We start from the raw sequence: 17,672 nt of genomic DNA, 5'->3' as shown, positions 1-17,672 counted from the left end.
GAAATGAAGACCCAGAAATCAATCCACAGACCTATGGCCACCTAATCTTTGAAAGGGAGCTAAAAAATGAATGGAAGAAAGACAGCCTCTTCAACAAGGGGTGTTGGCAGAATTGGTTAAGCAGCTACAGAAAACTAAAGTTGGATCCTTCTATGTCTCCCTGAACCAGGATTAATTCCCAATGGTCAAAGACCTGGAGGTATAAGCAAATACACTGAAAACTTTACAAAAAGGAATAGGAGATATACTAGGTCTCCTTGACACAGGTCAAAACTTTCTTAATAAAGACCCAGACACACAACAAATTAAAGAAACTTTGGACAAATGGGACTGCACTAAACTGCAGAGCAAATGACATCGCTAGCAAGTTAAATAGAAAGCCTACAGAGTGTGAAAAGATCTTCACTAGCCATACAACAGAAAAAGGCCTCATATCTAAAATATATCTATAGCTAAAGAAAAATTGAATCTCTCCAAAACAAATCTTCAAAGAAATAACCAACCCATTAAAAGGTGGGTCAAAGATTTAAAGAGAGACTTCTCTGAAGAGGAAATAAGAATGGCCTATAGACACATGACATGTCTGGTCATAAAAGAAATGCAAACCAAGACATGAGAAAGGGTATCAATGTATGTGAAGTAATGCACCTTTTATCTGGCGAATATAATGTAACCCTTCTATTAATTACAATAAAAATATATGAAAAAAAAGAAATGCAAATCAGAACTACTCTGAGATTCCACCTCACTCCAATTAGAATGACCATGATCAAGAAATCTAATAATGATAGATGCTGGTGGGGATGTGGACAGGAGGGATCACTACTACACTGTTGGTGGGAGTGTAAACTCATTCCTCCACTCTGGAAAGCAGTATGGTGCTTCCTCAAAAGACTAAACATAGAGCTCCCCTATGATCCAGCAATTCCATTACTTGGCATTTACCCAATGGTCCAAAAACAAGGACATACTAAAGCCACTAGCACAATGATGTTCACTGAAGAACTATTTACCATAGCAAAGATATGGAACCAGCCCAGATGCCCTCAGTAGATGATTCGATCAACAAGATGTGGTATTTATACACAATGGAATTCTATGTCAGAAAGAATGACATTGCCCCATTTGTAAGGAAATGGAAAGACTTGGAAAAGTCTTATTAAGAGCCAGGAGCATAGCCTAGTGGTAGAATGATCGTATAGCATACATGAAGACCTGGATTTGATTCCTCTATCAGATGCACAGAAAGTGGCGCTGTGGCTCAAGTGGCAGAGCACTGGCCCTAAGCAGTGTGTCCAAGAACAGTGCCCAAGCCCTTAGTTCAAGCCACAGGACTGGCAAAAAAGAAAATAAAGTTTAAAAAAAATCATATTAAGTGGGGCTGGGAGTTTGGCCTAGTGGTAGAGTGCTTGCCTAGCATGCACAAAGACCGGGATTCCATTCCTCAGTACCACATAGAAAAAAGCCAGAAGTGGTGCTGAGGCTCAAGTGGTAGAGCTCTAGTCTTGAGAAAGTCCAAGGACAGTGCTCAGGCCCTGAGCTCAAACCCAGGACTGGCAAAAAAACAATCATATTAAGTGAAGTAAGCCAGACCCAAAGGAACATAGGCTCAATGGTTTCCTTCATTTTTAATAATCAGTACACACCTAGGACTCTAGTAGCAGAGGATTACAATAGAGCAAAACCTAGGAACATAAGGTCACATAGGATGAGGCTAAATGAAAGGATCTCTAGGATATGGAAATAAGAGCTTTATCTTGTGTGATTGTTGTTCTTAATGTACTATGTTATTTCTCTTCTCTTTCGTTGTCCTTTGGTTAATCTCATTGTTACTGTATCTGACTTTGTTACTTGGTATATTGTATATATGTTTATTTGTTCATTTGAAATATGGAAGTGAAGGTAGAAAACAAGATGATTGGGAGGGGTGGAGAGAGTGAAATGGGGACAAAAAACATGAGAAAGATTATCAGTGTGGGAGAAGTAATGCACCCATTATCTGGCAAATGTTACTGTCACTGTAAATATTATAAATAAATAAATAAAGATATTAAATAAGACTAGCAGTATCCAAAACATATTAAGTACCTACTATATGTCTCCATTAAGCCTAGATGAATTACAAAGGATCTCCAAATTGAAACAAGACAGAGAAAAGTGTATGAAACTAGACACCAGTCACAGAAGAACATGAATATGGCACTTAGGACATAGACAAAATGAACTTAAAAACTTCCCTGGAAAACTGACTTGTAAGACATTCCTGGCTATGGCACAGGGAGGAGGAACTCAGCTAGCAGTTGGTACACTGAAAAAAAAATAAAGCAGATAAAGTGAGAGTCCAGAGAAAGCCAGATGGTTAAAAGTTTGCAGGGAAAAGAACACTGCATACAGAGAGTTTGCTGGTGGTTAGCAGAATCTCTGCTCCCTCAGCTGAGTATACATAAGCACATGTATATAGAAAGTTCTGGAAGCTGGAAGGTATCTAGAAGAAAGAGGGAACCCTCATAGATCCAAGGCCAAGAGTAGAGTATATTCATATATACTCTAGAGTACATAGAGATGTCTTGCCTGTGTCAGGAGGGAAAAGAGCATTAGAGTGAGCACAAATTTAAAAGCTTAAGCAGCTTCCAAATACATCCTAGATCAAGCTACAAAATGCCGGAATACAAGTATCCAACAATCAAAGGGAAATCACAGTGTCTTTGATTCAAACATATGTGGCAAAAAAGAGGGAAATATAGTATAGGTTAGAATATTGATCAATGAATGAACAATACTGAGCCTTACACAGATATTAGAATTGGTAGATAAGAAGGAATTAAAACAATTATTATAGCTGATCTCCATATATTTAAAAAATTGCTGGTCTGGAGCTGGTTGGTGGTTCATACCTGTAATCCTATCTAATCAGTAGGCTGAGACCTGAAGATTGTAGTTTGAAACCAGCCTGGGCAGAAAAATCTCATCTCCAATTAATTACCTAAAGGCTGGAAATGGAGCTGTGGTTCAAGTGGTAGAGCACTAGCCTTAAGCAAAAAGAGAGATGGTGGCTAGGCCCCAAGTTCGAGTCCCAGTAACACCAAAAAGAAGATAAAAAACCATAAAGATATAGATAATGTTAGTTCAATTTTTACATGAAACCTACTGTGTGAGATGACAAATACACTGGGGAGGATTAAAGCAGATTAGGAACAATGGGAGAAAATTTAGCAAACCTGGGAGGACAGCAATGTAACTTTCCAAAGTGGAAATCTAAAGAAGAGAAAAATCAAATGAACATGGCATTACTTAGCCAGAGAAATGGCTCATAGATGAAAGAGGTCACAGAAAGACAGGTTAACAATAATATGGATGAACAACTTTTTGAAAAAAATGAATTATATTTTTCAAAGTCACAGATTTAAAGAGCTTGGCGCATCTCAGATGCCCACTACATTTCAACTTTAAGCCTATGTGGAGTAAAAAGGACTTCCAAATTGAAAGAAAAAAATAGAAAAATGCATGACACTACACATCTGTCACTGGAGCCACAGCATGAAGGCACCATTCTGAAGCACACTGAGATAAAATTGGCCAAAACTAATGATAAAGAGCAAAATCTTAAAAGCAACAAGTCTAAAAATAAAACTAGCCACATCTCATTTATGGTAAGGAAAGTAAGAATTATAACAGATGTCTTTTTTGTCAAAAATGCAAATGAGGAGGTACTACAATAACATATTTCAGCACCTAGAGAAGAGTTAAAAAAGTCTCTTGGGCCGGGAGTTTGACCCAGTGGTAGAGTGCTTGCATAGCATGCATGAAGACTCAGGTTCAATTCCTTGTTAGCACATACATAAAAAAAAAGCCTGAAGTGGTGCTGTGGCTCTAGTGGTAGAGCTCTAGCCTTGAGGAAAGTCCAAGGACAATTTTCAGGCCCTGAGCTCAAGTCTGGGACTGGCAAAAAAAAAAAAAAGTCTCTCAACCAAACTCTTTCCAATGAAGGTTAAATAAACATGTAATCAAATATACAAGTCCAAGGAAGTTATTACTAGCAATAAAGTCTTTTAGACAATGGGAAATGGTTCCAGATGGAAATATGAGTCTATATAAATCTACGAAGACCATCAGAAAACAGGTAAACAAGAGTCTAATAAATCTTTCTTATAATCTGAGTATATTTTAAGGGAAATTAACTGGGAAAAAAATGATAGCAGTGTAGAGTGGGGTTTGTAAGATGTATAAATGTAAATCAAGAATGAATAACTCAAAGAGAAGGAGCGATATTAAAGTATGCTGTTGGCAGGTACCATACTGTGAGATGGAATCCATTTTGCATACCACTCATAACCAAAGATACAAACTTGGTTTTTGTCAGATGGAGTTTCACAGTAATTTGATTTTGAACCAAGTTACTTCTCCCTCTGCCTCATGCCTCCCAAGTAGTCTGGGTCTGATGGAATACACTACCACATGCAGCTGTTTCTGAGATAAGATCTTATATTAACTTATGCTTGGGCTGGCTTCAAGTGACAATCCTATTTCCACCTTCTGAATAGCTGGAATTACAGGCGTATGACTAGATGGAAACATTATTAATGCAGTTTGAGCAAATCAAAATGATTATGTAATTCAATAGCGCAGGTAGTATCCTAGGCTTAACAACCAATGAACTTAAAATAGAAGCAAATTGAAATAGAAAAAAAATACTTTGATATTACAGAAGTCATATTTGACAAAATTCAGTATGTATTCTCAGTTAAAACTCCCAGCAAAATTGGAATAGAAGGCAATCTTTCTTAAAAGAACAGATTTATTTGCATTAATTTGCTAGATGAATATAATATTAATTATATTCATACTTACATTAATAAATTCTCATTTTTAAAGATTCATAGTGATAGGGCTGTAGGTCAGTGGTAGATCACTGGTGTAACACATTTAAGTTCCTTGGTTTAATCCTTAGCACTATTAAAAAAAGAAAAGAATAAGATCCAGATAAAATGAAGAAGAACGAAGACTAGAGAGAAGCTGAAACCTCTTGAGGAAACAAAAATAAATACACCTGGAGTAAAACAAGAGAAAGAGCAACTTAGAAGGACTAACAAAGTGGACAGGACTGATGGTCCTATCAGAATATTTCTTTGATTCCTGCAAGCAGAGCTGATCAATCTCAACTCTACACTCCCCAAATATTCTCCACAACCTGTTACAATATTTGTCACATTTTATTGCATCATAGGTGTTCTGGTTCCAATATTTGGCTCATACTACATGTCCAATAATGTAGAATTATCTGCTTTAAAAACAAGATAAGTCTAAAAATCTATCATAGAACAGGTAGGTGGAATTGGAACCTAGCAATTTTGGATAGATAGGAAACAGAAAAGTTTCTTGAAGAATGAGGTTTTGGAGTGATAGTTTGAGAATGGAGATTTGCAAAGAAACAAATATTCATCACCTTTTATGTTTAGCAGCAACAGAAACATGTGCATCTATTTCCTCCATCAGCTGGTATAGCTGGGCTTTAATCAATCAGAAGCATAGAATTTCATATGCCATTTAAAAAAGATAATATACAGTATATACTATATCAATATGAAATTAAGAAAAGTATTGCCAATACTGTTGGCTTTATATCATGTTGCCATATGAACCTTAATGACCTTAATTAATTAATTCATAATTAATAAGGATTCAGAAATCATCAGTAGGGATAGCATCACTTTGAGATAACATTGTGCTCCTGAAAGGAGAGTCTTACAAACTAGACTCACACATTCAGAATACCAGTTTAACTTTAAAATTTGTCTAATTATCCTATCAAACCATCTATCATTAATATGTGAATAGCACACCCGTTCTCACCCCTCCCCCACACACATACGACGTACAAAGTGGCTGAAAACATGATCCAGGGAGAGGGTACTTTCCTGGTAATTGGTAGATAGAAAAGTATTCAAACATAGAATCAAAGTGTGAATGACTGAGAACTTTTGAAAATTTCCTCTTTTTCTGTTACCATGTTCCACTGAATGGTCCATGAGTACTAATTGATCATTTCCACATACCTGAACAGCTCAAGCTGTTCTTAGGTCATATAGTCTTATAAAAGTATGCTAGAAAACTATATTCTTTTACTTTATCTCACTATTTCATTTGATTTAATTGTATTGGATGGATGTGACCGCACATAATATCTGCCACTCTGGGATTTCTCATTCCTGTGACAGTAACTGAGACATCCCAGCCTCTGATGCCAACTCACATTTTCCCATGTAGACAAACTGATTCTCATAACTCAAAGAATAACAAGGTTTCCAAAATAGTCTTAAAATTTGCATAGAAAGATTACAACATAAAATATGAAGAAATTTTAAGTTTTAAAAGCCCTATTATGAAAGTACCTACAATTTTAAATAATGACTGATAATGAGTTGGTTGTTTCAAAGACAACAGTTTTGTAGAACAATTATTTGAATTAGCATATGATTTATGCTTTCAGAAAATGCTTAAAAATAAGCATATATAATTACAAATTAGATTACCCAGTTCTTTTACCTATTAAGCTGTTGCAACTTTATTAGAACAAAACTACCCTATAAATTTTCACACTGTCCATCTATATCATAGAATCTGAAGTACAGAGACTCAAATTTATTTTAAGTATCTTTACAGAGGCATTATGAAATAGAAGACATGGCATAGAAGCTACTTTGTAAAAAGAAGCAATATAAACTGTTACTGTGATCATCATGGGCACAGAATCCCACAGTTCTTTATTTCTAGGATCTCTTAAAGCAAATTTTTGGTACTGAGTGCATGAAAGGTGTGCAGTAATATTTGGAGAGAAAGGTCAAACTTATGAGCTAATATTTCATGACTCAGAAGTCAGAGGCTAAAGTCTAGGAAAATCTGGCGTGTTTTCAAAACAATCTATGGAGCTCTTACTATTCAAATGTAACAGATGTGGTAAAATATTGTTAGACTGAGTCTCGGTTACCTTCAGTCAGTCATCTTTGTATGAATCCAGTGGCTGTAGGTATGATTTTTTTGTTTTGTTGTTTCTTTGCTTTTTTCCTTCTTGTTCCTACACCTCCATTTTCAAACAGTTTTTAGCTGATGTACATTAAGAGAGTGAGTACTTAGAACTGTGCCACTAATCGAAGGAAATCCTAAGAAAGTACATTTTTTACAGAGCTCTGTCATACCATCCTTTGGGCTCTCTGCTGGAAATAATAGAATCAAGTCTCAATAATGCCTTTTTAATTGTATCCTCTAGTTTTATAGACATAGGACAGTCCTATATCATCCCTCTGTGAATATAAAATACCTTGTACCTACTTTATGATACCACTAGTAGTGACTGTGCTTTATCAGAGCTGGTTTTAATGATGTTACTCAAGAATGTTTTCTTTCCAGTTGATGATTGAGAAGCTAATTAAAAAATGGTGTCAGGTACCACAGCAGTAACAGAAAAAATAATAACTCAACAACTGCTTTTTGGTGGACTCTGGAAAGGCAAATTGGTTGAATTCATTTTTTTCAGAGAATTTTTGGTAATGGATTGTCAGGAAACAATGAGACACAAACCTCTAGTTTTCTTAAATGTTGATACTCATTGCTTTTAATTGTATATATTACAAATGATCCGATTTTAAGGATAAATAAAAAAAGAAGTTGAACCTGGAGTATTTCTTTCATTAGAAATCATTCTGGAATCATAGGATAGAAACAGACTCCAGTTTATCTTTACCAGTTTCTTGCTATGCCCGATGAAAGAATTAGGCCCAAAAGGAACAAGTGACTTGATTAGGTCCTCAAATAAATAATTCTTAAGAATGGAGGCATGGAATGAGACACTCTATTGCTTTCTTATTAAGTAGACCTTATGTGATTACTTGTGGGGAGTGGGAGGAGTACAAAGGTGAATCTTTCATTGCACAGTAGAAACATATAGCATGCAAAACTTCACTCCATCCCAAGAAATCTACCAGAGCAATGCTGCCCTGTCAATAACTTTAAGAAGACATTGTCAACAACTGATGGACAAGAAGAATGGAGGGGAGCATATTTCATGTGAACTCTAAGTAGCCATTAGTTCTGTTGCTCTGCCTTGTTTTTGAGCACATTCTCATTATTAAAATGAAACTCATATTCCAAGGATTCAATGTTTTCCTTTGAAAACATGTTTTGAGACATAAGTCAGAAGTTTTCTGCTTGTGTACAAATACTCTGTCCTTTTGAAATCAATGAATCATTCTTTCAGCAATTCTTTTCTATGCCTAGGTCATAGGCACAAGATGTTCTTAAACAATGACAAAAACTTGACACTGGTCCTTAGGGGACACAGCATTTATTCATTGGGATATAATAGCATTATGCTGTTACTTGGAGCTTTTTGTTTGTTTGCCATCTCAAATTTGTCACAGTAGTCACAAATATGAGAAAGCTTCAAAATGGCAGAAATTGGAAAGAATATTGCACTTCACTTATTCACAAGTTGCACGGTTTATTTTCAGCATAGTGTCTACTGAGTACGACTGTTGCATTTACTCACCTTTTGTCCCTCCATTTCTGTACCCCCTTACTTTCCCAAAGTCAGATAAATGAACAAAACAGGCAAAAATGATTTTGTCTTCATCATGTGACTTTAGGCCATGTGTCAATTTATTTTCCATGTGAATTACTGAGTGATAAAACAGTGCTTTTCTCCAGCCTTGTCCATCACTTTTAGCATGATTTGAACATAGAAATGTCTGATTCTCTTCCAGATTGCATTCCTGGCATCTGCATATGCAAGTCCCCAACTCACTGAGGAGAGCTGTGCAGCCATAGCTGCTGTCACCCACTACCTGTATCTTTGCCAGTTCAGCTGGATGCTCATTCAGGTTGGTACCTGGCTCCGTTTTTCATCCCCTATCACCCTCCCAGAAGTCTAGCGCTGATACTCTTTTTAAAAATGTTTTTATTATCGAGGTAATGTATAGAAGGGTTACAGTTACATTTTCCAGGTAGTAGGTGCATTACTTCTTACACATTGATACCCCTCCTCATGTTTTGTCCCCATTGCCTTCCCATCACCCCCTTCCAATCATCTTGTTTTCCCCTCTTCCCTTTCCTATTTCAAATAGACATATATACAATATACCAGATAACGAAATCAGATACAGTAACAATATGAGGTCAAAGGAGAAGAGAAATAACATAGTACATTAAGAACAATCACTCAAGATAAAGCTCTTGTTTTCATATCCTAGAGATCCTTTCATTTAGTTTCATCATATATGACCTTATTCTTTATTCTGAAATTCAAGCATTCCATATAGCCAACACTCAGAATATAGACATAAGAAAACTAGTCCATATCAGACAGCTAAGTAAAAATATAAAATAAAATAAAAAAGGGAACTCTGGTAGAACTGGAAACTAAAAGGAGTAAGAGATGACTTTGGAATATGGACCCTATGAGGCATGGTGTAAAAGTTAAACTTTTATCTAGTAGAAATCATAAAGTTCACTCGAGAAAGGGAATGATGTAAATTTTGGACTGATGTTCCTGTAAGTAATGGGTTGGTGACAAAGGAATCAATTAAATGTCTTGGTTGTATCACATTGTGATAGAAATAATCTCATGCGGCTTTCTCAGTTATGTTTGTAAACTGGTTTAGGTATTCTTTCATTGTTTTTGATTCTGATGCTGATAATAAGTTTGTTACCATCTTGATTTAATAATACACAGAGAAACAGAATGTGGTCGTATACAACACAGGCTCAAGACAAGAATTTCTCAAATAGTTTGGGATAATGGTGGATACTGAAGAGAAGAGCTATGCTATACACTCAACAAAACTACTTAAGACAAAAAGACTCTTAATTTGAGTTTAAATTCTGGCTTGAACAATCACTGTGTAAGCCTGACCAAACATTAACTCTCTCCAAGGTTTGTTTCTAAATGTACATAGAGGCCTAGTAATTCCTAGTCTATAAAAATAGTGTTTTAGAGCTCTTTGAGTATCTCCTACCAAGTAGAATTTTTAATGGAAATTTAGATACATAACATAAATTTTAAATTATCTGTTGCATTTAATAATAATTTTGTGATCAAAGAATGGTTTGAGTGTATCTAAGCTACCTTTTTGGCATGTGAGTTGTAGTGTACATGCGTAGACCAAGGATCCCAGTTGAGTGCAGAAGGTCTTTATTGACTCTGGACAGAGTTCATGATGAACAAGTTGGATGAAAATGTAGAAAACCACTCCCCACATCCATAGATGAGACACAGACAAAATGGAAGTGAGCACCACATGCTGCTCATATTGACATGACAGGTAGAGTCAATGTGGTGAAGTTGTACTGAGAGGGTAAATAGTAGAGTGAGAGAGTCATCATCTGATGACATTTAATGTAAGTGACTCCAAATTTTGGTTCAGGCTCAGCTCAGTAGCAATTATCAGACAGGTGAACAGAATACCACCTTGGTTGCATAAAGAACTATATAGAGGCAGCTGTGGTTACAGTGTAATCTGTAATTTTCTGTCTACCTCAGAAGGCAGTAACCACATTCTTAAGTCCTCTTTCAGCAGAAAAATCAGCCATCCAATGACAAGTGGAAAGGCTGAAGAATTTGTGGAGGCCTGGTCCTCTCTACCAGTACCCAAAGGGCACTAAGGAAAAGAGGCCCCAAGCTGCATAGCTCCTACTTGACAAATTCTGAATAAATTGGACAAAGCTTAGGAAAGTAAGCTTTGACTTGGTTTAAGACCTTTTATTACCAATAGAAGTACCAAAATTGAAGAAACTGTCTAGAAACAGAGTAAATCCAATAACTAAATCTATTCAAATACAGAGAAATGGCCAACTTTCACACATATGTAGATGGATTTCCTACTTCTGTGACATCATTAAACAAAGTGGTAAATAAGATTTCACCCAAGTTAATGGAGATTAGTGTATGCTTAGTCTGTTCTTCCCTAATTCAGTAAATTTGATTGTGGCTGATGCACATCGAGTAAATTAATTAGATTTCTGTATGGCTCATGGTTTAGAAAAACTATGAAGTCAGTGAAGTTTAATGTATTTCAGATGGTGCACCACACATTTCTCATGGTTTGTGGTGTGACCGCAGGGAAAATGTCAATAACTTCTGAATTCTAGGTAGGTTTCTTTAAATAGGTTACTTTGTGGTCAGAGCTTGCCACTTTACTAGCCTACATGTTCCCATTTAGAAAATGCCGCATGCCAAAACATTTTTCAAGCTGAAAAATCTATTTTGAAATATGTATTAGGTTGGACTACTCTTCACCCAATTCTGTCAGTCAAATTGGCTTCAAATATATGAAGTAATAATAAAACTTAAAGATTCATTTTTTTTTGTATTAGAGGATAGAATCTTTCCGTATGTATATGTTAGCATATATTATAAGGGCAATAAGTTATTTGTTAATTTTCAGTCATTGGGCTAGGCATATCAGGCTTTTTGTTAATGTTTGCATCATGTATTAACTCTTAAAATAAAAGCCATCCATGACTAAATTTGGAAAGTTATTTTACAAAAATTTTGAAGATACTTTAGAGGAGCAAAAGTGATCAAGTTGTATGAACTATCTAAGCCCAAATTTTCTTAGCATGACAGTAGCAAGAATAGTACTTTTCTTTGCAAACTGGAAAGATAAAATGAATTAATGTATGGATGAAGCTTGAAATGGTGCCTGGCTAAGAAATACTGCACATGCCACATGTATTTATTCACTTTTAGGATAAATAGTAAAGACATGAAAACATTTTGATAGTCTGTTTTTCCAGTATAATTACTATCTTTTTGTTGTTGTTTCAAAAAAGAATTATTTAGGGGTGGTGAAAGACAGCTGATTGAAACACACACTGAAATCCTCAAGCTGCTGGAAAATCTTTCCCCTCTTTATTCAAGCCTTTGCACAACACCGTGTACAGCAGACTGCATAAGTAATGGCCTTGATTCCATTTCCTCAGGCTTCCTCTTTCCTTGGACAGAGAAATTATTCAGTACATGGTGGGAATGTAGTAACTAAATATTTTGCTTATTTTGTCTGAAAGCAAACAACTTACCAATTCCCCCTTGGGTCGTGGACATTGACTTGTCCTGTTTGCGATTTGTGTCCATTCACTCAGTGGCATTACGGAAACCATTTCCCATTTCCTTAAGATAGCAGGATTGTGTTTACTCAAAGACAAACTTTGAGACTTTTGAATCTTGGCTATCTTTATTTTGCCAGGTTGTTGTTTTATTTTTATACTTTTATTATGTTTTGGATTGGTTTCATTTTAGAGATAGCATGTGTTGGTGTTACAAAGCATAAATGCTTTCAAGAAATATAGAATAAAAGCACGTCTCTTTCCTAGTTTTTCACGTATTCTGTATTTCCTGCTCTCCATACTGCTATCCCCAAAGCTAAACATTGCTAATGGCTTCCTGTTTTTCCCTCCAGAGATTTTCCACAAATAGACAAATATTTATAAATATATAAACAAACATTCATATGTGTCCTTGAATGTGCATGCATTTTTGTTAGCAAGCATATGTATTTATGTGTGTTCATCCATCTAACTAAATTTTGAAATTCCCTGTATTGAGCTGCACTTCTTTCCTAGACTATAGCATGGCTATTGTATAGTTTATGTTTGCAGTCTCTGATTGATGAAATTCTTGCTTCTTGCCAATCGTTTGTTGCTATTACCAATAATGCTTCCTTGGACATGCTTGTATTTTGAATATTTGCTTACTTAGGGAGTATCCATATAACATATTCTTAGTATAAAACATACTTTCAGTTGGATTATAAGATCATGTGTGAATCCAAGAAAAAAATTATAAGTAAATTATTTGAGACATTCACATGCAATACTTAGTGAAACATGTAGATTTGCCTAGATATTCATTTATCTAGTTTTTCTTTTGCCAGTCCTGGGCCTTGAACTCAGGGCCTGAGTACTGTCCTTGGGCTTTCTCAAAGCTATAGCTCTACCACTTGAGCCAGAGCACCACTTCCAGCTTTTTTTTTCTATGTATGTGGTACCGAGGAATTGAACCGGGGTCTTCGTGCATGCTAGGCAAGCACTCTACCACTAGGCTAAACCCTGGCCCCATATGTCTAGTTTTATGATGTCACAAGGCACCATATTAACTTGCAACCTTCCCACCTTACAAAACTTGAGCAGATCTTGGATTTTTTTTTCTTTCAGTCTGTTCATCTCATATCTAGAAATACTACCTAATCCAAATAAAGTTTAGTCCAAAAATACATTTTGAAGTAGCAAAATAAAGTTAGAGGTGATTTTGCAACTGTGATTAAGCAGTTACATCTTCCCTTAATTTCTTCATATAAACAGGCTATAAGGAAACAAATATTTCAGATGATTTATTTCTTGGACAGAAGAGCTACTTTGTGCCAGTCCATAGCAACAGGACAAAGGATGCTAAATTTAGCTCTGTTTTTCCTTTGTCATTGGTTTAATTTGAAGGGACATCAAAAGAACGAGGGAAAACAGACTGTTAATTACCAAGATAGAATCAATATAGCCAGGAAATACTGAATTCCCCATTCTTCAGAAACTGTTGCAACTTATTTCACAGAAATGTATGTATGTGTATGTGTGTGTATGTGTGGAGAGAGAGAGAGATAGGAACAAGGACATGTAGTAGTGTTTCTTAAACTCCCATCTAAAATGAATAATTAAAAGCATGTGGCAATGGAAATAGTTGACAGTGTTTGTGATCTCCACTAAATTTGATGTTATTAATCAATTCAAGAAGGCTATTGAAAAACTTAGTAACCACATATTAAGCATCCTAAATACAAGTCTTTGTCCCATTTCTCATGAAAATATATGGAGTTCAAATAGCCTACTAATTTATTAAAAAATAAAGATGGTATTCCTAAGGATATGAATATATGGGAATAAAACAAATGGATTTCTATTTATAGAATATATGAAAGCATAATTATGATCTGTGGCAAACAAAGACTTAATAACAGGATTCTTTTTCTATATACACCCATAAAATATAGTTGTCATTGAAAATGTTACTTTGACAATAGATATGTCAAAGTAGATAGGAATTTTAGTAAATATGAATATAGATAGTCTTGTCATTTACTACTTTCTCTGTTTAACCAACAGTTTATTCGAGTATTTTAATTGGTTCTTCAAATCTTTTTGCCAGTCCTGGGCTTGAGCCCAGGGCCTGAGCACTGTCCTTGGACTTTCTCAAGGTTAGAGCTCTACCACTTGAGCTTCAGCACCATTTCCAGCTTTTTTCTATGTATGTGGTACCGAGGAATCGAACCCAGGTCTTCGTGCATGCTAGGCAAGCACTCTACCACTAGGCCAAACTCCCGGCCCTGGTTCTTCAAATCTTAAACCAGCTTATCTTCCAACAGTCTCATTTGGAATTCTGGGAAATAAGTTCTCTTGTCCTCAGTTTCTTCCTTTTGAAATAGAGAGAACATACTAAAACATGAGGGAAATGTTGCTTTGGTCAAATGAGATACTGCTTGATGGTGTTCTAGCTTATTACTGAATTAACATTTTCTCCATTTGCATCTTTTCATTCTGAATTTTAAAGTTTTTAAGATTCTGCCAAATAATTCATATCTGTATTTATTAGGGGTTTAATCAAATCAAGTAAAATTGTTAGGTCTTCTACATATTTTTTTCTGGTGTTGTACTGCTAGACAACTTGCTTTGTGTATCCAACTCCCTTTTTTACTGGTTGTTTTCAAAGTAGGGTCTCACTTATGCCTGTACTGTCCTGGTTATTATCCTCTCACTTGTACTTCCCATAGTCACTCATATCATTGCAATACCATGGCCAGCCAGTGTCTGAGCTCACCTCAAACAGCAGTTTTCTGATTTCCATCTCTCAAGTGGCTAGGATTACTGGCTTAAGCTACCCAGTTTTAAATAAAAATAGACAGCTAAGCACGGTGGCTCACACCTGTAATCCTAGCTACTCAGGAAGCTGAGATCTGAGGATCAAAGTTCAAAGCCAGCCCAGGTACAATAGGACCTGAGACTCTTATCTCCAATTAATCTCTAGAAAATGGGAAGTGGGGTCTTGCTCAAGGGTAGGATGGTAGCCTTGAGTTGCAGAGCTTAGGGAGGGAGGGAGGAAGGGAGGGAGGGAGGGAGAGGTGAGGAAGAAGAAAAGAAAGAAAGGGGAGGAAGGGAGGAAGGAAAGAAAGAAAGAGAGAGGGAGGGAAGGAGAGGGAGAGAGGAAGGAAGGAAGGAAAGAAGGAAGGAAGGAAGGAAGGAAGGAAGGAAGGAAGGAAGGAAGGAAGGAAGGAAGGACTAGTCTGTTAGAGTGTTTTGACTGTGTTCCACTCCCAACTAAATGAGAAAACCATTGTCTTCCTTCTTGCCTGTTTCTTCTTCTGTAAATAAGAAGGCGTGATTATGAGATCTGTAAGACCTACACTAATTTATTATAGATTGCATTGCACTGCCATTTATATTTTCACCCAAGTAATCATAATTTCTACAATAATTCCAATCACAAAATGTCAGGAAATTATTAACACCTTGTAGTTCAATCTCCCTTTGTCTTAGGACACTGAAACCAAAAGGAGCCAAATTATATTAGCCATCCATTATGTCAAAAGAAACTTTCTAAATCAATATATTTTGTAAATTTTTTGTGAAGTCTCTTCAAAATCTTTTTTTTTCTTGGTACAGTGTTGGTCCTTTACATTTTCTTTTTCTTTTTTTATTATATTTTTAATTGTAATTAATAAAAGGGTTACATGATATTTGCCAGATAGAAGGTGCATTAATTCACATACATTGATACCCTTTCACAAAATCTTAAACACATTATTTGGAGTGCACATGAGTTATTCTTTATCAGTAATTTTATTTTGGGGTGGTCTTTGCAAATCCTCTTTTATTTGTGTAGATTCACTTTGGGGGTAAAACTCTCAAAATACATACTGTTTTCCTTATGTTTATTAAAACTAACTTTTAAATTCTCCAAGTACAAACAATTAACCAAATATATCAACTAGTGTATTAATATATCTTGATGTCCTGGTAATTGTGGTAAGTGTGCAAAATCAAGCACATCACCATTTACTGTTGAGTAACATTGAAAATAAGAAGATGAGAAATAATGAGAATGATGTCGATTTAGAAATTAAAGGTGTGGCTTAACTCATGTTCCTGATTAATTTTTGTACCTCTGATTTTTAAACTACAAGCATTTTTGCTACTGTGCTTTTTCAAATGGATCTGTTGAGTGATTTGAATCTTTTTGGGCTTCTCTTCCATGACTCTACCATACTAGTTTAAATACTCTTAATGCTAGGTGACTTGGTATTCTGAATGTATATGAATTATAGAAGCATCCAAATCAGTTTAATTTAGTTTGTTTCTTTTTCTATGTATGTGGTACTGATGAATCAAACCCAGATCTTCCTGCATCCTAGGCAAGCGCTCTACCACTAGGCCAAACTGCTAGCCCCAAGTTTGTGAATTTTTAATAACATTTTAGCAAAAAATATAACATGGTGATTTGGGCTTGATTTGAGATGGCTCAGGTCATGGTTCTAACACGATTCTTAAAGCTTAGAGATAGAAATATAAATAACTACTGAAGTTAGATATTGAAATTTTCAGTTCACATTTTATCTTTACTGAGAAAAGTTCAGGATGGACAATGAGCAAAAAGTAGTGCTTGGCTGCACATAGCATGCTTAAGTGAGACTGATACCCTTCACTTGCACGATGTCAGAGTACACCAACACTTAGATGCACGGGGCACTTGTGCTTTGTACCTGTCAACATGAAATTACTGTGCAGACATGGTGATCTCAAGCTAGATTACAAAGAAGGAAGCCTCGGACTTGGGGACAGGAAGGAAGGCAAATACTTTGTCCTTTTTGTTTTCAGAATGGGAATGACTAGATTTTTGTACCTCACTTCTTCAGAGACCTGTTGGTCTCTGTCAAATAATTTTGGAAATCAAAAGAATAACTACATTGAGCTGACTTAAACATACATTGGTAGCACAAAAGAAGTACTAAGTATAAAGGATAACCCACCAAATGCCAAGAACTGCCAGGGTGGTTATACCTATGGAAGGATGTTGAGACGGGCAAGTTGTGTGTCAGTCTATACTTCCTCTCCTCACTGTGCTGTGGTTACTGCAACCACTATGATTCATATGTTCTCTTATTCTAACTGATCAATCTAAACTACCACAGAACCACAAGGACTTCAGTGATAAAGAGACTGGCTCATCATGGGTCAGTCATCTCCTCATCAATTCAGCTATGGCCAAGTGAATCAGGACCATGGCACTCATTCTTCCTGTGCTGGAGGCAGTTGTAGGAATGGCTTTTAGAAAAGGGCAGCTCAAGGTCTAGAAACATATCTGGAAATATACCTAACAGTGGTTACCCAAAGTTGAACTAAAATTTGAAATGAATTAGCCCAAACAAGTCTTGTGTGTGCCCTGTATAGTATTTCTAGAAGAGCTCAGTTGTTGCACAACATTTCCATTCCAAAGCCTGCACTTGATAGAGTATGCCCTTAGAGCATACTGCTGTGATCACTCTCTAACCATTATTAAGAAGAAATTCTGTTAAAGACAATTTAATTTTGTTTGTTTGTTTTTGTTTTTTTTTTTTTCAATTGGCAACAGTTTGAAGCTT

At 35.9% G+C, this 17,672-nt stretch overlaps 1 protein-coding gene across 1 annotated transcript in view; it reads left to right on the top strand.

The window, feature by feature from the left end:
- Adgrv1 (adhesion G protein-coupled receptor V1) overlaps window positions 1–17,672 on the top strand; it is a 440,726-nt gene that overhangs the window by 280,355 nt on the left and 142,699 nt on the right. The window contains exon 84 of the mRNA XM_090331049.1: window positions 8,757–8,873. Coding sequence (XP_090187175.1) covers window positions 8,757–8,873 — 117 coding nt within the window. The remainder of the gene's footprint in view (window positions 1–8,756; window positions 8,874–17,672) is intronic.

Source organism: Megascapheus bottae, chromosome 4, assembly GCF_031878675.1.
Source record: "Megascapheus bottae isolate mThoBot1 chromosome 4, mThoBot2.hap1, whole genome shotgun sequence".
Lineage (NCBI taxonomy): Eukaryota > Metazoa > Chordata > Mammalia > Rodentia > Geomyidae > Megascapheus > Megascapheus bottae.
Note: the sequence above shows the minus strand (reverse complement) of the source record. Positions and strands in the feature narration are given on the sequence as shown.